The following is a 22,205-nucleotide window of genomic DNA, read 5'->3' on the forward strand; positions in this document are numbered from 1 at the left end:
CAGCTGTTACTTTTAGCCTCTGAACACCAAGCAAGAGGTAATCAGCATGCTTTCACTGAATGACTTTTTATCCAACATAGGGCTCAATCCCAGGATTCCAGGATCATGACCTGAGCCAAAGCCAAATACTTGAACTGAGTCCCCCAAGCACCTCTCACTGAATAATCAGTGGTAACTTCAAACCTACATAGAAGTGCAAAGATAGAAAATGCACTTCAACCCTGTACCCATCTCAAGGTCACTTTATTAAAGTTTTAGGTGCTTAAGTATCTCTCAACTAAAGTCATAAAGATCTTAGAGAAACATCTTGCCAGGTTGAGAACAAAACTGTCAAAATAAATGGTTCAACATGCTGTTGGACACATGCCAGAATAACTTAGGTCTTTTGTTAGTCAGTGTTGAAACAATGGCACATTGAATAGTCATCTGATGACTTCTCCGGGTGATCACTTCCTGCTACTTTAAATATGTATTTAGAAAGTACCGAAGTGCCCATAACTATAATAATGGAAAGTGGGACAAAATGCCGTGTCAAAACAGGGCAATCAGGCTGGCATCATGACAGCCGCTCAGTCTTTGAGAAAGTACTAGTGCTATGTTTGTGTTTCTAGGTTTCTGTTGTTCTTGTTTTTTTTTAAGCATGTACCAAAGTAGCTGAGAAAAAGCTACTCCACAGCCCCGAGTCATCCACAGGACAGTGTGCCAAAGGCTAAAGCTGATGAAACCTAACACGTTAACACAGTAATACCCAGGTAAACAGAGGGGCGGGTGCAGAGGTGCGTGGCAGGCAAGGAATAGGAAAGAAATACTTGGTTACTCAGGGTTGTACTGAATAGAGCCACCCCAGGCCAAAATGGGCCAGTTTCTGTAAATAATTGGTGGTTTCATGCAGGAGGGAAAAAAAAACAATGATGAATGTTTGGAGCTTGTTCAAATCTGAGTAAAAAAGATTCAAAAGAAAACACAGCAATGAATAGTTGATTAAGTTCTGTAAATACTGGATGGAATCAATTTATCAACCTGTTTATTTTCCACAAGTGACTGAATTTGTTCTTTCCAACTGACTTGGCACTGTATCCATGGGCAAGTGTACATGTATGCCCCAGGCCCAGATGTAAAACGACAAAATCATACCATACCTCCATTTGCTTAATGATAAAACCACAATGTAAAACTGCTTAATGAATGTAACATTTCCATAGCAACTAGCAATCCTTAATACTGTGTTCGAAGGTCACTGAAACGGCCAGAGAGCTGTGCCACCCTCTTTGGGGAGCACTGTTCACACTGAGCCATAGCAGCACACCCTGGAGTGGCGCCAGGCAGCGCACCTGCTTGCCTAGTTACCACTGTGCTTTTAAGTGCACAGTGCTTTAAAGGAAGAAAACAATTCTGCACTGAGGAAGGAAACAAAAGAAAAACAAAATAAGGCAGTACAATCTGCCATTCCGAAGTGGCATTTTTTTTTCTAGTCATCACCCGCACAGAGTAAGAAGAGCTGTACTGGGGCGTGATGTGTCTGGATGGCACAGGCGTTCTTTTTCTTGATAGAGTGGAAAGAGACTTTTTTTCTTTCTTTTTTTCTTTCTTTCTTTCTTTTTCTTTCTTTCTTTTTTTTCTTTCTTTTTTTTTTCTTTTTTTTTTACTTAGTATAAGGAGTAGCACCATATGTTTTGTCCACTGGGAAACTTGTGACAGTGAAATAAGAAACCATTAATGTATCAATCAGGACAATAGGAATGATTCAAGGCTATCCTAGGGAAACAGATCTAGGCTCATATGACATGCTAGTATTTGAGATCTTTCTACCAAAATATAGCAAAGGACTCACTCATCTCTGCTACTGAGGCATACTGGACTCCAAGGGAATGGGCTTTTTGACACATCATTCAACCTTGGTCTCCAGAAGAAAGTATCAGGTAAGTCGATCTTACCTGGGACATGAGGCCAAGGTTAATGAAAAGGCGTTTCCAAAAGTGTTTATAGAGTTCAAGACTGACACAACTGCCTGATGACACAGAGCAGCTTTAAAGCTTCCCTAGCAGGAAACCAGAAGACACACTTGAGAGATATGGTTCACAAAAGAGCATCAGACACAGCACTCAAGTATCTGGTCTGGCTCTGCACTTAGCTGTTATTCAGCTTTATGGACCTATAAAATTAGAAGAGGGCTGGTCTAAAATGGCATGAAATGTCCCACGCAAGGAGCAATTTTTCCTACCAGGAATATCCAGAGATAAGGAGGACTGGCATAAAAGGCTGCCTCAGGGAGAACCTCCAAACTAACTACTACTTTGATTTAGCAATGGCCCGGGTCTCCTGCACTCACTACAGGGACGGTTTCCAATTTGTATAGAGATCTGGGATCTGCCATGTATTTGTTTGCTTTTAAACATTCACTGAATCTCATTCCTCGCTAGTGGGTTAAGTCTTTTAGTTTCATAATATAGTTTGTATCTTAATTCAAATATTAGCTTCCATTTGATTTTGGCAGAGACAATGCCCCAATGTTTTTCTGTCAGTAGTGACAGGTGTCCATTTTTAAGTCTTTTTTGTCAAAATCCAAATTCCTTAGAGTCTCCCATAATTCTCTGCATGTTGTGTTTGCCGGGCTTGGACTTCTTCCTTTCCTCTGAATCCTGACTTAACTTTCTCAACCAGTACACACTGGACATGGTTTGGTGGTGGGTGAAATCTTGCCATCTTTTGTAACTACCTGTTTCTGTCTGTCTGGTGACTGTCATATAGTCCATAAAAGTCTACAAAGGTAGATTCCACTTGGACACACAGCTGCAAGAGATTAAAGAGAATTAGACATGACTTTTAAGGTCAAAAAAGGAGTTTCCACTACTTTGGTTTTTTATCATCTTATAACCTGTACCCCCACTGCCCATCCACATTTTGCTTCCAAATGAATGAATGAAAAACTCTCATATGGTCAGAAGACACCAAGCTTGTTCTGACCTCAGGAGCCTTACGTATGTGCCAGTTGCTGCTCTGGGAGATGGTGGCCTCACACCAACCACAATGTGGCAGACAGAATAGGTTTGGTTGGCACTCAAAACAAAACCAGGTATTGAGAGCAATGCCTCTCCACCTTCGGCATGCAGCAGAATCAGGAGGAGCTGGTTAACACCACAGACACCTACGCTGAGAATGACTCAGCTAAATGTAGGATGAAACCCAGACATCTGCATTTTTAATAACTACACCCCCGCCTTACCCCTTATAGTCTCACCCAGGCAGTGTTCCATCTTCAGCTTTGAGAAACACACAAACCAATGACAAAGCATTTATCTGTGGAGCAGAAAATCACACACGTATCACCAACACACCAGGCATGCTACCCCACCACGCTCACCTTTGAATAACAACTCGTGGTAAGTAAAGAGGTTTACTTAAACCTCTATACATCTGACATACGTGAGCATCCATTTCTAACAGCCACCCTCACTCAGTTTTCTGCTCAGAGTCCACACACCACCTATTCTACAGTACAGTCAATAAAAGCAACATTTCTGAACTCATGGTTGGTTTTCAAGGTATGCAATTATTTTATTTCCTTGGCCTGACAGCATAAACTTCATTACACAAGAATCTGCAGCTGACAAAACGGACACAGATTTCTCCCACAGGAAGGACCCTTTTCATTAGCAGAGATGAACTGAAATGTCACGTCTGAGTGCGATTCCTGCTCCCCGCCCCCACCCACATAACCCCAAAAGTGAAAATAATCAGAATCCATAGAATCCCCATTTAGTATTAAGTCATTCCCTCACACTTGTCTAACTAGCAGCTGCACTACATGGAAACCTAAGTCAGGAGGCAGCTGGCCATCACTTAGCAGATCTGTGTGCCTGGGACTGAAGAGGCGGGAACAAGGGAACAAGAATCCTGGCTGAGGCAGAGGCATAGACAAGCTGTCTTACCTCATACCTGCCCCCCTTCCATACATAGGACATCTCTGTCCCTACACATGGAGCAAAGTTTGGGAAATGCTGAAGGAGGTTTTAGCCCATAATGGGAAATGGTTGTCCTCACTGAGGTGTGGGATAAGGGGCACCAGAGAGAGAGCAGGTTAGACAGAGATGCTCAACATAGTCAATTCCAGTTTAATGCTACCAAAACGATCTTAATAGCCAAACTATCCTTCATGCCTGGCCCCTGTATTCCAGTGGTGAGAACGCTCCATCTAAATATCTGCCTAATGGCTATCCGGACCACTAGGTGGTGCTGTGGTGTCTGTAAGTGGAATTATGACAGGGATGGGGAGGTGTGGAGCTAGGTCAAGGTCACAACGCTTTAATTACAATGGGTCTCTTTTGGTCCCTAGGAATGATCTACTACTCGTGGTCCTAAGACATCCTCATCCCTTTCCCTACCTGTCTTCTGCAAATGTCAAAAATAGAATCTCTGCCCGAAGAGGAAGGAGAGCAGGAAGTTACTGGTGGTCTGCAATCATCTCTGGCCCCATCTTGCCCACCTCCTTCCTGCCTCTTCTGTGAAGTCACACAGAAATTAATTCACAGAAATGCTGTGACATTAAATCATCTTCATTCCTCTATCAAAGCCAATCCAACACCTCTGTCCTGACATGCTTTCTCCCTGGGCCGAGGAAGCAGCAAAAATTATCAATTGAGCATGTGAAAATATGATGACGGTGTGTGCGGTGTAGTGTTTCCAGATGTCTTCCCCTTCTGTCTCCTCCACGGTGGGAGCCCTCCCTCTCTTTCCCCAAGTCCCACACACACCCCTCCCCCTACCCCCGAGTCCAGGTGCTCCCATCTGCTGGGCTTCCACCACTCACTTCCCATAGACACTCTCGTCACTGTAGGCCACATACAGAAAATAGTCTTCCTCATGGTTGTCCTGAGGGAGGAAACAAGAGGAAACATCATACTCATTACCTTCAGGATTCTGAGCCTCACACAAGGTAAGCAGGTTTTGCAAGGCATCATTAGCCTCCACTGACCAAAAAATAAGAATACACAGAAGTGACTGGAATTCAACTTCTGAGTTCACAAAAAATCTTCAAGAAGAGTATCGATACGTACAAACATCAGGGATAACAACATGACCCTTTAAAAAGCTCATTCTAGCAAAAGGGAACACAGATACTATATATATACTATATATATATATATATATATATATATATATATATATATATCAGAATATACACTAACAGGAAATATATGCTATGGAATAAAAATAAGATTGAGAGATTGTTAGAAAGTTTACACAATTCACTAACTCACAGGGCACAATAAGAAGGCAGTACAATGTAAAATCCTTTAAGGAAGAATATAGCCACAAAACTGGGTGACAGAGCATGACCGAGTCCTTTCCAATAGTCTTCTCATTAGATTCTGACAGCTTACCAATTAAACCAAATGAAATCAGCAAATTATTCTCTCCAACTGAGTTTATCTGTTAAGACAAATGAATCAATTTAAAGGCTTTGCCTTATAATTTTAAATTTCATTTTATTTGGAATTTGCAATCAGAAACAATTTCTTACTGTTTCAATAAAGATGATCCAAGATTAGAACCCTAGAATAAGGCAAAACTGAAAGCTCAAAGAGAATGAATCTAGTAGTCAGCTCAATCCCTAAAGGACAAGTGACATTTAATCTCTCAGAGCCTTACACTGCTGTGTGTAAGTGGATACAGGGAAGTAACACCTCCTGCCCCACTTCCCAGGTGTGTTATCAACAGACTCCAGAACAAAGGCTAGAGAACACGAGACTACACAGTATTGTCGTGACCAGAACACTTACCTCATACAGCTGGCCCATGGTAGCACTAGTGGGAGGGATGGTGTTGTTGACAAAGAAGAATAAGGCATCCTCAGGCCTCAGGTGGATCCTCTTCCGGATTAAGAAGTAGAACTGGCCAACTGGATAAAGGAAGAAGGTTTTAGAAAAGGAAGGCAATTAGGGAAGACAAGGGATTATGAGAAGGGGAAGGCCCAGAAAAGAAAAAAAAATCTGCTGCACCTGCTCCACCGCTTAAAGTGCCAGCTTTAGAGAAAATCTCAGCAGAACCAAATACAGTCCTATAGCTGTAGAAATAGAAAATGCAACTCTAATAAGCCTCCATATTCCCAGACAGGCCACTAAGAAGCTTATTCTCCAATCCTTTCCCTCTTTACTCAGTTTTAAACTTAATGTTAGCTTATCCACTCAAAATCTGATGACTTTGAGGGAATCCTATGTACATCGAGACCAAAATACTCTTCTTATCATTCTCCCAAGGGGATCTGAAATGCACTTCCATCCTCATTCCCACCTTATGACAAACCAGTGATGTGGAGAGGTCTACTGGACTCCAGTAATCTCAGCATGGTCGCCCATCCCAAAGTCCAGGCAATGAGTGGGGTTCAATGCTGTACCTTCTACCAAGCATACTGAGAAGTTCTAGAAGGCTGACATTCAAATCTAACAACTCTAAGGCAAACACATCTACAAAACCTTTCCAGTGATTTGTATAACCACTGGTTATTCCATTAAAGATCACTAAGGTGAAGAATTAATATATTATCTGTAATCGCAAACAGTATCTACAAGACATATTATCAAAAACCATAGCTTGAGAGGACAAAGTATTCAGCTGAAAATCTAAAATGTGATCCTCCCTCTGACTTTCCTTTTGGAATAAACTGGTATCACAATAACAAAGCAGATTCTAAGTGGTTTAAAAATGTGGGCATCTGGTCATTGCTTTGCAACGATGTGGATTCTACCGTGTCTAAACCACACAAGATATTGTGATGGAAAATGTGTAAGGGAACTGGCAATTGGGAAGATCATCTGGCTATGTTTGAGTCCCCCAAGTCTCTGAAGAATCCTACCCACATCAACTCTACTTCGTCTCAATCCCCCAAGCTCATGCACACAGGAGGGACCAACGAGGCTCTGCCATAGAGGGAGGATTTAGAGAGGGAAAGAGCATTACCAGTGAGGTCAGAGGGCACCAAGTACTTCCTCTTGTCCAGATCGGGCACCCTGGCTTTAGGAGCCTTCTCCACAATCACCTGGGCGGGAGGAGAATGAGAATGAAAAATACAGAATCTAATCTAGTATTTTTCCTTCCACATCCTACAACTGCCATATTTGAAGTATGTTTGTCTAGACCCAATAAAATGTTCCCATTTCTCATTTCCTTTTATCTTACAAAACCAAAGGGTACATGATCTTCATCAGTAAGGCTGTAGTTCTATTACTGCAATAAGAAGAAAATGGAGGGCATGAGATGAAAAGTAAAGAGAACCTTGATTTAAATAATTACAAGTTACCTCCCAGGTATAGGATCTATACTTCCTGGTATTTACTGAGAGCATCAAAAGGACTGTGCATTTCTTCAGATGCTCCTACGTACCTACTGGTTTTATTCTTTCTAATGAATGGCATTAATTAAAGTTATGGATAAAATGGGATTTACATTTTGTACTTTGTCGAACTTCTCTAGAGTGACTGCAAAAAAATGTTCAAGGCACTGTCTTATTAAGTCAAAGAAAGTACTGAATAGTACTTAGAGTATGAGATCCTGTAACGTGAAGTCACTTATGATAACCTATTTATCAATATTGGTTGGTGTTATAAGGATTTTCAATGTCTACATTAAATATGTCTATGATCAAATTTTTTTTTAAAGATTTTTATTTATTTATTCATGGAAGACACAGAGAGAGAATGAGAGACAGAGGCAGAGACACAGGCAGAGGGGGAAGCAGGCTCCATGCACCGGGAGCCCGACGTGGGATTCGATCCCGGGTCTCCAGGATCGCGCCCTGGGCCAAAGGCAGGCGCCAAACCGCTGCGCCACCCAGGGATCCCCTCTATGATCAAATTTTATAAGGATCATATATTTCTCTAATGAAAAGAAAAAAGAAAAAAAGAAGATATATAAAAATTAAAGACTTTATGCATAAAGTTTCAAATATTAATTTAAACAACATATCTTTAAGAAATAATTATAAAAATATACTTAGTATTTATAATTTATGTAACTTAACTGAAATTATAAATATTTAAAATCTTTTGTAGGGCACCAGGGTGACCCAGTGGTTGAGCATCTACCTTTGGTTCATGATCCCAGGGTCCTGGGATCAAGGCCTGCATCAGGCTCCCTGTGGGAAGCCTGTTTCTCCCTCTGCCTATGTCTCTGCCCCTCTCAGGAATAAATAAAATCTTAAAAAAAAAAAAAAAATACAATCATTCTTGATCAAACACACAGAAAATCTAGAAGAGTTACAGAAGTAGAAGTAACACTAGACAAGTATCCCAGGGAACTTTGTGATCTTCAACAGGTCATTTAACTTCTTTGAACTACAGCATTCCGGTGAGTAATAGGAAGATGAAACTTTCCAATATATCTTCTACAGTCATGGTACTCCTATAGTAACTTTGAGTAATCCATAAAATTTTATGTGAAAATGTTTTGTAAATTATGAAGAATTATCTTAATAAAAGGAACGATTTAAGAGGAGAGACTTGGAGGCTTGAAGCTTTTAAATGAAAGGGAACACATAAAAGGAGTAAAAAACATTATTTTGTGTTTCTGGAGAAAAAGAATCCTGAACCAGGAAGACTGAAGGGACATGATCCCTCTAAAAATTTAGAAGTGAAAACCAGAAAAAAAAATACGTGAATCAGAAATTTAAAAGAAAAAGTAGGAAGAAGTTCAGGGATAGACCAGTGAAGGCCCAACAATGAGGATGGACAGGAGGCATCAGGTTAATAAAAAAGCAAAGGGAAAGAGAGGGAGCCTAACACTGTTTCCCAAAGGAACCCTGAGACCTCCCGCTCCCATCAGTAAGAAGTGACAGAAACCACAAAAAGAGAGCAGAAAAAGAGGCAATAAAATATACTGCAAATAAGATATCCAGACAGGAGGTTGGGATTTGGAGATGAACAGGAGGGGGATGGGTAATCATTAAGGCCTTGGCTTACCAGAAAATATCTTAGGTTTCCAACAACCCCAACTCTACTCATAGGCCCTGGACTAGATGCTTTTCCTCTTTGGTTCTCGACGTGTTTTTTTCTTCTGTGCAATACGGCCAATATTCCACAAGGGCTTTTACAAATTTTAAAGAATAGACAATATGTCCCTAACAGTTTCCTGCAGTGTTGAAGGTTTTCAATACACTGTAGCTATGCAGATACTTTAAGATCCAAAGAAAACCTTTCCTCTCAAGGCAGGAGCACATCCATTCTTTTGGATGGTAGCTAAGAGATAAGGAGGGGCCTAACTAAAACTGAGTTATGTGAGCAGTCAGGGAACCTGATTGCTTTGGTAAATACCAATGGCCCAGCTGGAAGGGGTTTTAGAAATCACTTACACTAACCCTCTTTTCTGTACACTTTAGTACAGCAAGATTAAGGATCTGGCCCAAAACTAAATCTCACAACTCAGAGAGCAGAGCTCTTCTTCCTGCATCACGACCACAAAGAAGGTCACAGGCTGAGCACCTAAGGAGCAGCTGGAACGCTTATAAACTGGTTAAAACCCAACTGAAGGAACCATGAGACCTGAGTGATGATTCTAAGAGCTGACAAGTAATCACACAGGCCAAACATTTTTAACACCAAACAATGAGCAGGAAAAGAATAGGGAAGATTAGCTGAAATACTCTGGGTGAATGCATGTAAGAGACTGAAATGGCAAGGGCTCGGTTTTGAAGAAATACATGGGAATTTTAACTAGATTTAGGAACAGGTACCTTTCAGAGTTTGTGGCTTAGGCAGAGCTACTGGAACAGAGCCTCATACTGTTCTGAATAAATGGTAGTCATTTTGCTCAGTGGGTTACCTTTCTGGCATCATACTTCTCTGACCTTTCTAGGGCTGCAATGTTTTTTCTTAATTTCCAATACCTAACAGTGTGAGTCACACAGTGCCTCCTTAATTAATTCTGAGATTAATTTTCCTTAATTCTTAATTAAGAGAATTGTATTAGAAATTGAGAAACGATATGGCATGGAAGGTCCAACAACCAGAGTTGGAATCTCAGCTCTGCCACACACCAGCCACAGGAAACCTTTAGGAATCCGTCATTTCTCTGTGCTTCAGATCCTTCATCTGTAGAATGGGATTATAACGGTGTGAAGATTGAGTAAGGTCAGAGGACATGCAATACTGTCAGTATAGAGCAAACAATCAACCAATGAAAGTTAGTTGTCATTTTTAACTATTAGACGAAAGGAGGCTTGCTACCACCACAATTGGGGCAAACTTTTGAAGCTGTCACCCAAAGTCCAGATACCAAACAAGTAATTTGTGAAGGATCATTTACTGGGTGGGTAATAGAGCTAGATCTCCTTTTTAGCTGAAAACCCTTGTGTACAATTCGTGGGGAATGGAACAGACCTAAAGTCTCGCTTCCTTATAAAGGACTGCAGGGGAGTTTTACTGCAGGCATTAAGGCCCAAGTTGCTTCCAGTAGCTGTAACACGATGAAAATTAGGTAAGGATTGGAGAAGAGTCCCAAAGAGTACCTGCAGGTCAAGAACTGACAACACATAATCACAATTACTTTGCCTGTACATAATACGTCATCTTTATCCCAATGTCCCTGCCTGAAGATAGAGAGTACAATCTGACAGCCTCTGCTCCTCCATCTCCAAAACCCAACGGTGGTTGTTCCCTCTACCACCACACTCAAAAGTCTTCTGCCTTCCAATCTGGCTGCGCAGCCTACATTACAAAAAAAAAAAAAAAAAAAAAACAGGCAAGCGGCGGGGGATGGGGCGACGAAAAAAGCGCCCGGATGCAGAAAGCTACCTTAATGTTTCTCTGTTCTCCCCACTGCCGGCACTAATTTTAACCACAGAAACCAGCTTCCGAGACGGAAGCAAAAGGCCTCAGTCCTTCATGGTTGTGTCCAGGTACAATCTGATAGAATAAGTACAGGAGGGAGGCTGGCTGCACCCTCACAAGCCCCTGGAGCCAAGAATGATGAGGCAATCGGGCTGTGGCGCAGAGAACGTGACCTTGTTTTCTGGGCCAGGCCTGTCTCGTGCCCTCCCCTCCCCCCTCCCCCAACAAAGACACTTTTCTCATTCTTATGGAATAAAAGAAAGGATCCTCTGGTTTCTGAATCTATCCCTCCCAAACCCAATGTTCTGAGAGCCAAAGTCAACTTCAGGGAGACGCATCGAAGGCAGAAATCCATGGCCCCAAACCTCACTGCACCAAGTTATTTCCAGAACAATTTCCCTGGGATTCTGAAGGACGCGAATGTATGGTCCCATCTCGATCCTGCTCTCACTAAAGGGCCACATTCTGGTCACTTCTCACCCTGCACATCCTCTGAATACTGCTGAGTCACTCAAACGGAGGCTCCGCTCTAAAGATGACGGGGAGAGCGGCCCCGGGGAGACGGGCCGTGCAGGGTCCGCAATCGGGACGTGCGCTCCACGGCTCTCCAGGGGCTCAGCAACCCTAGAGACCACCCCTCTTCTGTGCCTCAGGGCAGCCACCACGACTCCCGGGTTCCCCCAAGCGCGCTCAGCCCCTTCCCCCCTCCTCTTCCCTGCCCCCCATTACACTCACAGGGACCCTGTCCGGATATTTCTTCCGGATTTTTTCTCCTTCCTTTTTCCGATATTCAAAGGGATGGTCCTCCTTGTACTGGAACTTCATGATGGACCGCAGGGTTTCTAAGATTCCCCGGCCGGGGCCTGCCTTCCTCGCGGGTGGCTGCGTCTCTCCCGCCTCGCCTCCCCCTGCCGAATTTCGATGTAGGTGTCAGAACCGCCTGAGAAACGTCAGCTCCCGTCGCCACGCGCCTTGGCAGAGCTTGCAGAAGGGACGTCGGGTCCCCTCGGACGCAGGACGGAGTCGCTCAGGTGGAGAAATCCCGGCGGATTTTCCCCGGAGCCTCGAGCACAAAAACAACACGGCGGCGCGTTGGTATTATGACGTCATGACGTCCCGCCTCCCCGCCCCGCCCCCAGCCTTCGGACGGCAGCGGGGGGCGGGGGGGGAGGGCGAAAGTCGGTCCGGTTCGGCGCGCTCCCCTCTCCCTCTGTCCGAACTCTCCTGCGTCGGGAGTATTGCGAACATATAACTTTTTTACTTCGAATTTCGTTGTGTGGCTGTGACATTAAAAGTGGTTTGGATGCAAAAAAAAAAAAAAAAATACGTTCTAAAGATATCTTATTCCCTCTTGCTCGCTGTTTCTTGGTTGGATCCAAAAACAAACACAGGGGGCGAAAATCCAGCTCTTTCCAGCTTATTGGGATCTGGAATCTAGGAGAAGAAAGAATGGGGGTCGTCGGGTGCCTTTGGCCGGTACGGAAGTGCCCGGTGCCTGCACTGTGCCCTTTGCTCCTCGTCTGCACCCCCGCTCCTGGGCGCTGGGCTGGCGCGCTCCGACCGTGACCCTCCTTCACCACGCGCGCGCACGTCATTTTGTTTGGGTCCTTGCCGCAATTCGCTCCTAGAGCGGCAGCAACAACAGAGCATGACTCAGGAATTTGAGATGTAGAAGCTGAAGGGCAAGCTTGTCGTCAAGGTCCTGAGAAGTGATGTCAGTCATCGCTGCCGAGGGCGTCGCTCACGCTCCGATATAGAAATGATTCACTTTCTCCTACGAACTCAGAGGGTGGGCCTGTCTTCTGGAAAAGAAAATAACCAAGCAATTCAGGTGGTTCACAAAGTACCTCTTAAACATTTCTGTTGTTTTTTTTTTTAATTTTTATTTATTTATGATAGTCACAGAGAGAGAGAGAGAGAGAGGCAGAGACACAGGCAGAGGGAGAAGCAGGCTCCATGCACCGGGAGCCCGACGTGGGATTCGATCCCGGGTCTCCAGGATCGCGCCCTGGGCCAAAGGCAGGCGCCAAACCGCTGCGCCACCCAGGGATCCCCCATTTCTGTTTTTATTCTGCAAAAATTCACCAGAGGATAGTACTACTTGTTAAGTGTCCCTAAGGTGAAATAAAGTGCCACCCGAAGGGCTGGTGGAAGACTGGTGGGCCACCTGCCGTTGTCGCTTGCCTCTGGCCGTCCCCTGGCCCCACTAAGAATGGAAGAATTAAGGCCTTTCCAACCACTGCCAATGGCAGTGATTCCAGGGATTGTAGATCAGCAGGAGGAAGGCAGAGAAAATTGTAAAAGGTATAGAAGAGAGAGGAAGGACCGCTTTGCTTTGATCAAGTCCAGGGAGCTCTGAAATAAATATACAACAGCAGTCCCCATGTCTCTGGTTTAAAAAACAAACCCACAAAATAAAAGAAACTAAGTTTCATTATTGAAAAAAGGAAAATGAAGATCAATAGCCTTACCTCTTGACGTTAATTATTTCTCCTCCATGATGTCTTTCAGTCCTCTTTTTGTATAAAAACCCAGGAACGAGTCTATCACATTATATGTTTATAATTTTTAATCCTTATTTTCAACCAAATGTTAGCTCATTTTAGTTTTGACCCACTATAGCTAAAATCTCTGAAAGGAAGTACTTTACAACCAGCTGAGAAAGATAATTGTGATGGAGATGAATATTTTAAGGGTGTGGTTCTTGGGACACCTGGGTGACTCCTTGGTTGAGCATCTGCCTTTGGCTCAGGTTGGGATCCTGGGGTCCTGAGATGGAGTCCCACATCAGCTCCTCACAGGGAGCCTGCTTCTCCCTCTGCCTATGTCTCTGCCTCTCTGTGTCTCTCATGAATAAATAAATAAAATCTTAAAAAAAAAAAAAAGGTTTGTTTCTCTGATCAAATCATAGCTAGTTAAAATGCTTATTTTAACTTTTATTTTAAGAATACCTAAGCACAATGGCAATTTATATGTGAAAAATAATTTGAAGATAAAATTTCATTAATATTTCTACCTCAAACCTTTTGTAAATGCTAATACTTCATCTTGGAATACACAATCTGTCATCTTCCAAAGTTTGCTCTCTATATTATCAGCATGATGTTTAAAACATGCAAAAGGTGATTTTATACATTAACACATTTAAGCAGATAAAATATCCAACATTCATTTTTTAACCAGAGACAAAATACTATATTAAAAAGCTCACATTTCAGGAATTCTCATTCATTACTCAGAGGAATGGGAAATGGCATAGCCACTTTGGAAGACAATTTGGTGGTTTCTTAGAAAACTAAACATTCTCTTACAATATGATCTAGCAATCAATCATTCCCCTTGGTATTTACCCCCCAAAACTTAAAACTCTGTCCACATAAAACCTGTACACAGCTGTTTATAGCAGCTTTATTCAAAATTGTCAAAACTTGGAAGCAATCAAGATATTTTTCGGTGGGTGAATGGATAAACTATGGTTGATCAGAACAATGGAATATTATCAATGCCAAAAGGAAATGATCTATCAAGCCATGATAAGCCAAAACCTTAAATGCATATTATTGAGTTAAAGAAGCCAATCTAAAAGCCAAAATACTGTATCATTCCAACTGTATATGACATTCTGAAAAAGGCAAAACTATGGAGATAGTAAAAAGTTCAGTGGTTGCCAGGGGTTGGTGGTCGATGAGATGATTACATAGAGGACAGTGAAAATTCTCTGTATGATAATGATGGATACATGTCATTAAACATTTGTCCAAACCAATGTATGATACCACAACTGAACTCTAATGAAAACTATGAATTTTGGATGATTATGATGTGTTGATGTAAGTTCCTCAGTTGTAACAACTATATCACTCTAATGGGGAATATTAATAATGGGGGAGGCAATGCATGTGTGGAGGGCGGTAGGTATATGGGATATCTTTCTACCTTACTCCTAATTTTGCTGTGAACCTAAAACTGCTCCAAAAATAGTAAAGTCTTAAAAAACAACTCACATTTTCTCAAAAATAAATTCGAATTTTTTCTTGTAATCTTCTAGTTTTTTATGTTCTCAAGGGTTAATTTTTTTTATCTTTTATGAACAGTTTCAAATAGGTAAAAAAAAATTCAAAAAAATAGTTTGATGAACACCTACACACCACCACCCTGATTTTTTTCATTTGAAAGTAAATACAAACTTCATGACACTTCACCCTAAATACTCAATATAGTCCTGACAAGAGTAAGAAGTACTGGGATCCCTGGGTGGCACAGCGGTTTGGCGCCTGCCTTTGGCCCAGGGTGGCCCAAAGGCGCCTGCCTTTGGCCCGGGTCCTGGAGACCCGGGATCGAATCCCACGTCAGGCTCCCGGTGCATGGAGCCTCTGTGTGACTATCATAAAATAAATAAAAATTAAAAAAAAAAAAGAATAAGAAATGTTCCTACATAATCATGATATTATGACACTTTTAAAAATGTCAATATTTTCCAACATTATTAAAGAGTTTATATTCATATTTTCACAATTGTTCTTAAAACACTTTTTATATTTTTCCCTCAATCATTAGATTATGAAAATAGCTGGAATTGATCATAAAGATAGGTCTGATTTCTTTTTTATTCTGATATTTTTATATTATCACATTTAAACTAATATGTACCAATAAACACATGAAAAGATGCTCAATATCATTAATCATCAGGGAAATGCAAATCCAAATCCCAGCGAGATGCCACCTTACACATGTCAGAAGAGGTAGTATCAAAGAGATGAGAAATAACAAGTGTTGGTGAGAATGTGGAGAAAAGAAACTGTCATGCATCATTGGTGGGAATGTCAATTGGTGCAGCCACTGTAGAAAAAATATTGAGTTTTCTCAAAAAATTAAAAATAAAATACCATATGATCCAATATTTCCACTAGGCTATTTATCCCAAGAAAATGAAAACACTAATTTGAAAAGATATATGATATGCACCCCTATATTTATTCCAGAATTATTTTCAATAGCCAAGTTAAACAAAAGCAACTTGTATCTATGGATAGATAAATGGATAAAGAAGAGGGGGTATATATACATACAATGAAATATTACTCAGCTATAAAAAATCATGAGATCTTGCCATTTGTGACAACATGGATAGACCATGCTAAAAGCATTATGTATTATGCTAAAAAGGGTAAGTCAGACAGAAAGACAAATATTTTTTTAAGATTTATTTATTTATTTATTTATTTATTTATTTATTTATTTATTCATGATAGACAAAGAGAGATAGAAGCAGAGACACAGGAGGAGGGAGAAGCAAGCAGGCTCCCTGCCAGGAGCCCGACTTGGGACTCGATCCTGGGACTCCAGGACCGCGCCCTGGGCCAAAGGCAGGCGCCAAACCACTGAGCCACCCAGGGATCCCCAGAAAGACAAATATTATATGATTTCGCTTATATATGGGATCTAGAAAACAAACAAACATGCAAGCAAACGAGAACAGAAACAGAATTATACAGAGAACAAACTAGTGGTTGCCAGAGGGGATGGAGGAAATAGGTAAAAGGGATTAAGAGATACAAACTTCCAGTTATAAAATAAATAAGCCACAAAGATGAGAAGTACAACATAGGGAATATAGTCAATAATATTATAATAATGATTATTGTGGGTTGCCTGGATGGCTCATTCTGTTAAGCATCTGACTCCTGATTTCTACTCAGGTCATGATCCCAGGGTTGTGAGATCAAGCCCTGTGACAGGCTCCATGCTTGGTGTGGAACCTGCTTAAGATTTTCTCTCTCCTTCTCTCTCTGCTTCCCCCACTAAATAATAATAATAATAATAATAATAATAATAGTAATAGTAATAGTAATAATAATAATATTGCAATAATGTATTGTGACAAGTGGTAACTATACTTATTTTGATGAGCATAGTGTAATGCATAGAATTGTCAAATCACTATGTTGTACACCTGAAACTAATATACTGTTGTATGTCAACAATACTTAAATTAAAAATTGTAAACTAATAAAAATAAACTAATGTGTAAAACCAGAATTTCAATGTATTGATCCCCGGTGAGAAATACAATAATGAGGTTCAGCAACTCATAACCATTTGCCAAATTTAATTGATAAGCTTGGAATTTAAACAAAGAAGTTAATCAATTTGAATTTTTAGATAAGCTGCCATCTGCAAAGCAGTGCCAACTACCATCAGGATGAGACTGCTTGACCCCAAGACCAGGAATCTTTCTTGCTTCAGGACTGTGCACATGTGGATCTTCCTTCTTAATAATTTGAATGTGCCCACTTTGCTCTGTCACTATTTTAGTTTAGTTTTATTAAAAAACAAAACTCGAGCAGCCTGGGTGGCTCAGCGGTTTAGCGCCGCCTTCAGCCCAGAGCATGATCCTGGAGACCCAGAATCGAGTCCCGCAGCGGGTTCCCTGCATGGAGCCTGCTTCTCCCTCTGCCTGTGTCTCTGCCTCTCCCTATCTCTCTCTGTGTGTATCTCATGAATAAATAAAATCTTAAAAAAAAAAAAAAACCTCAACTGAATACATCTTAAATATCTTATTGGCTATATTAAATGATCCATGAATTGGTCAGCATCCCATCTAACAGATAGGAGCTCTGAAGAGCTGTACAAAATGAAAGACTAAAAAAAAAAAAAAAAAAAAAAAAAAAAAATTTACTTTTTTATTTTAGAGAGAGGTAGCAGAAGTTAGAAGGGCAGAAGAAGAGTGAAAATCTGACGCCGGCTCTGTAATGACCTGGGAGCCTGACAAGAGACTGGATCTCAGAACCCTGATCATGACCTGGGTCGAAACCAAGATTCACCCAAGCACCACCCAAGCACCCTCAAAACAAAAGACTTTTATAGGCAGAAGAGAATGGGACAAAAAAAGTTACTAGCCAAGGTGGATTGTTTGTGGCAGGATCACTTTCCTTTAGGATATGTGTATGAACCAGACTAAATCTATCTTGGACCAATCTGCCATGAAGATGCTCTGTGACTCAAAGCCTTCTTGAGCCCGCCCCCTTTTTTCTCTTTTTGTTTACCCACACTCTAAAGTACACCCTTGGGGCATAACATCCTTGATCTGCTTTGGAGATGCATTATTCTCAAGCCTTTTCTGACACGATGGCTTCCCAGCACGTACTCCCTAGCCCTTAGGGCTATAGAAACAGGTTTTAGGGAGGTGGGATTGCGGAGATATTCTCATCACCTGGTTGCCCAAGAACTTTTTTCTTCCTGGAGATTCACCACAGATCTTTCATTTAGTGGCTGCTAGTTAGGCACGCTTCTTTCATGGCAGGCTTTCTGAGCAAATTTCCCAAAAGAAATCAGCAGAAAGAACATGGCCTTTGTAACCTCATCTTTTAAACTCTGAAGTGCTATCTGGCTCATTCTATTCCTCAAGGCAGTCACAATTTCCTGCCCAGGGTCAGAGGAAGAGGACCATAGTACCCTCCTTAGATGGAAGTGTTAAAAAATTTATGGACGTGTTTTTGAGCACCAATGTTACTTAAACCCATTCTTAATTAGTCTTTAATAATGTCCTTGAGAAAGGGAGAGAGAGACAGAGAAACCGAGAGATCTCACTGATGCCAGAATAAATATAATAAAGCCATATTTCATTATGTCAGTTCTCTCTTATTATCATTCAGTGGTCCATAGTTATCATTCAGATTCTCCACAGTCTTTGGAAAAAGCTGAAATTCCTTAGAAAAATCAAGCATTTATGATCTGGCTGCTGTTTATCTCTCTGGCCTCACATTTGCTTATTTCCTATTTTGCACTCTATGTTCCAGGCATACGAAGTTACTTAATTATTTCTTTCCTATACTGCCCTTGTTTCCAGACATTGGATATTCTCAAAGTTTCTTCCTATTTTGGGATCCCTGGGTTGCGCAGCGGTTTAGCGCCTGCCTTTGGCCCAGGGCGCGATCCTGGGGACTGAGGATCGAATCCCACCTCGGGCTCCCGGTGCATGGAGCCTGCTTCTCCCTCTGCCTGTGTCTCTGTCTCTGTGTGTGTGTGTGTGTGTGTGTGTGTGTGTGACTATCATAAATTAAAAAAAAAAAAAATTCAAAAAAAAAGTTTCTTCCTATTTTTTTTTTCTGTTTAATTCCTATAAATCATTCAAGGTTTAGCTCAGGCATCATCTTCTCCAGGAAATATTTTTCATCTTACTTGCCTGGATTCTGTACCTCTTCAATGCACTTCCAAAGGACTGTGCTCTTATTTATGTCTTAGTACTTACAATGATGTACATTACCTAATACAATGTCCATTACTTTTCATTGCTTTTGGGGGGCATATGCAGTATTTCGGGGAACTCCTCCTCCCACCTTGATATCACATGATTCCTCTAGAGGGGCCTACTAACCTATGCAGCCTTGACTATTTAAAAGTCCTGTGACTGACACAAAACCAATCAGCATCTTTTCTTAAAATTTCTCACATATGAACTAAGGGAGGTGCTGAAAAAAAACAAAATTCAAGTGAGTAAATTTGAACATCTAATTGGCTCTATTTGATGATTTATCAATCAGGCAGTATCCCATCCCATTTTAGCAGATAGAAAGGAGCTCCAAGGAGCTGTACCAGAAAGAAGGTTTTTATAGGCAGAAGGAGACAGAAAAAGAAAGTTTCTTGCAAAGAGGGGATGTTTAGGCAAGGTCACCTTTCTTTGGGAGAAGTGGTGGGTCTATCTGGCAGATTACCCCACTGGTGTTGACCAGCTAGTTCCAGACTAACTGGTTAAAGATCATATTTCTGCAAGAGGCTGAAACTGCAGTTAGGTTAGGATATTAAGACTCTGGTAATGTGAGCTTAGTACAAGTGACTCCATTTGGAATTTCTCTCTCTCTCTCTTTTTAAGATTTATTTATTTATTCATTAGAGACATACAGGAAGAGGCAGAGACATAAGCAGAAGGAGAAGCAGGCTCCTTGCAGGGAGCCCGATGTGGAACTTGATCCCGGGACTCTGGGACCACACCATGAGTCAAAGGTAGATGCTCAACCACTGAGCCACCCAGGTGACCCTGAACTTGTCTCTCTCTCTCTTTCTCTCTCTCTCTCTCTTTTTAACAAAGTATGCTTCATCTTTGGTGATGAAGTTGGATAATATAAGATCAGAGGTTTACAGTAGCCGTCATTTTAGTTTCATGCAGTCCAAATGCACCAGTCAGTGATAAGACAAAGAAAGTGGCATTCAGAGAAACAAGATATATAAGTAGGAATATAGAGAGATAGAAACACAAAAGAAATCCTAATGTTGTTTAATCCTTAGCTTCAGGAGTTTTTCTCAGTAGACTCTGTGCTATTTGATGCATTATTATTGTTGCCAGGTGAACTAGGGAGATCCCAGGCCCTGGAGCCATGACCCCATCCAGCCCAAGATGTTACAGAAGGTTCTTGGTCATGTCACAAGAAAGAATTCAAGGACAGACACAGCACTGTGAACACACTGTGAACACACAGTAATAAAATTTATTAGAGTAAAAGTACACTCTTGAGACATGAGAATAGGTGAGTTCAAGAGAGAGAGAGAGAAAACTGTGCATCCCAGTGTTTGGGATTTCTATCTTTTATCGGCAGTTGTTAATAATGGAGTGGAATACTCATTACCTGGGGCAAGGATTTCTTAGAAGAAGGGTTTTGTACCTTTTCTTTCCTATTTGGTTGAGGGTTTCCTGTCACCTGCTGTCTTGGACCGGTCTAGTTTGATCTGGCTTCTTGTGGAGTGCTTCCAGGATAGGCTTCTGAGTTTCCCCAATTGCTGGCCATGGTTTTCACTATGCTGGCTTCCAGATGTCCTGTTAGAACTGAACCAACAGGTTCGGTGCCTCCTCTAACATTACTACTGTTTATATCCTAAGTGCTAAGGACAAAAAATGTAGAGTATGTCATAGTCAAAAGAACAAAGGGTAGATTTTTAAATTTAAGATGGTGAATTAAAAATGATACATTTGCTTTTGCTGTCTTTTGAAACTCTTCTAAAATGACAGTGTCAGGGATTGAATTGTATCCCCCCCAAAGATGTTAAATTTCTAACCCCCAGGGTCCATGAATGCAACTTTGGGAATAGGATCTTTGTAGATGACGACCAAATTAAGATGAGGTCATTAGGGAAGGCCTTAATTCAATATGACTGGTGTCCTTCTTAAAGAAAAAAATTTGAATATACGGACAGACATGCATAAAGGAAAAAGTATATGAAATCACAGGAATAATGCCATCTGCAAGCAAAAATGCAGGAGGCTACCAGAAGGTAGGAGAGAGGCATGAAATAGTTTTTCTCACAGCCTTCTAAAGGAATCAACTGTACTGATACCCTAATTCTAGATGTCTGGCCTCCAGAACTGAGAGACAACACATTTCTGTTGTTTAAACCATCCAGTTTGTGGTTTTTAGTAATGGAAGTCTGTGATTTTGTGATTTATAATAATAAATAATATATTGTCTTTTAATTAGTTCCCATCAGAGCTCTTAAAAACCCTTGGAATTTATTAAATGATCAAAGCAATAAAGGTGTATTCTGTTGTGTTAGTTAGTGACTTATGGAATGCATCCAGGCCACCTAAGAATAGGGACTGGTCACAAGAGGCACCAACCAATGGATTAAAAAATTGAAATGTTCAGTCCCCTCCTACCCACTACTTCCAAGGAGAGGAAAGGGGCTGGCTGGAAACTGAGTTCAGTCACCAATGACCAATGACTTAACCAGCTATGTTTATGTAATGAAAACTCCATAAAAACCCCAAAGCATGAGGTGCTCAGAGCCTCTGCTTTGCTGGAGCTCATGGAGATGCTGGATGAGTGGCATGCTTGGAAAGGGCATGGAAGCTCTGCACCTCTTCCCACACACCTTGACCTATGCATCAGCCCCAGAAGTAAAATGTTTCTCTGGGTTGTAGGACCCACAGGAGTGAATTAATCACCCAAGGAAGAGGTCTTCAGACCCTGTGAACTCTAGAAGCTCAGGTGACAATTTGGATTTGCAAGTGACAACAGTCTTGTAGGACTGAGCCCTTAACGTGTGGAATCTGACACCATCTCCAAGTAGAATAAAACTGCTGCTTGAAACTTGGGAACATCTTTAGAGACTCCATTTTGAGAAAAGTTCCATTCTTCTTTCTAAAACAAATGGCTGATGAACTACTGAATTAGGCAAAAAGACTCTTGAACTGGGCCAGAAACAATTCTTTTGCAAGCTATTGTTCTTAAAAGTCAACAGGACAAGAGGTGTCTTGATCATAAGACTTTATTGCAGACTTTCTGAAGAGAAGATAGCTAGCTAATGCATACCAGGAATAGTTTCATTTAATGCCAAGAAAATAGTCGGTCAATGTGTAACCAAAAGCAGCTCAGCCTGTTAGTACCAATT

The 22,205-nt window shown here is 41.3% G+C and overlaps 1 protein-coding gene and 1 long non-coding RNA gene across 2 annotated transcripts; both read right to left on the reverse strand.

The window, feature by feature from the left end:
* Positions 1-1,007: 1,007 nt before the first annotated feature.
* On the reverse strand, positions 1,008-3,375 carry LOC140617509 (uncharacterized). Its single transcript, XR_012017736.1, has 2 exons — positions 3,239-3,375; positions 1,008-2,790 (listed from the first exon to the last, which is right to left on the reverse strand). It is a non-coding gene; the product is annotated as an uncharacterized lncRNA (long non-coding RNA).
* Positions 3,376-3,530: 155 nt separating this feature from the next.
* On the reverse strand, positions 3,531-12,197 carry GABARAPL1 (GABA type A receptor associated protein like 1). Its single transcript, XM_072799062.1, has 4 exons — positions 11,556-12,197; positions 6,958-7,036; positions 5,781-5,899; positions 3,531-4,869 (listed from the first exon to the last, which is right to left on the reverse strand). Exons 1-4 carry the CDS (start codon positions 11,643-11,645, stop codon positions 4,804-4,806), a joined length of 354 nt encoding a protein of 117 aa, XP_072655163.1. The 5' UTR covers positions 11,646-12,197; the 3' UTR covers positions 3,531-4,803.
* Positions 12,198-22,205: the final 10,008 nt, after the last annotated feature.

This window comes from Canis lupus, chromosome 25 (assembly GCF_048164855.1).
Source record: "Canis lupus baileyi chromosome 25, mCanLup2.hap1, whole genome shotgun sequence".
Lineage (NCBI taxonomy): Eukaryota > Metazoa > Chordata > Mammalia > Carnivora > Canidae > Canis > Canis lupus.

What these genes read in the sequence shown, in the direction of transcription:
- GABARAPL1 (XM_072799062.1), bottom strand. Translation starts at nt 11,645, where the DNA reads ATGAAGTTCCAGTACAAGGAGGACCATCCCTTTGAATATCGGAAAAAG. An exon ending in GGTGCCCTCTGACCTCACTG is followed by an intron (nt 5,900 to 6,957) that starts GTAATGCTCTTT and finishes TCCTTTATCCAG; the next exon opens with TTGGCCAGTTCTACTTCTTA. An exon ending in CCATGGGCCAGCTGTATGAG is followed by an intron (nt 4,870 to 5,780) that starts GTAAGTGTTCTG and finishes TTCCTCCCTCAG; the next exon opens with GACAACCATGAGGAAGACTA.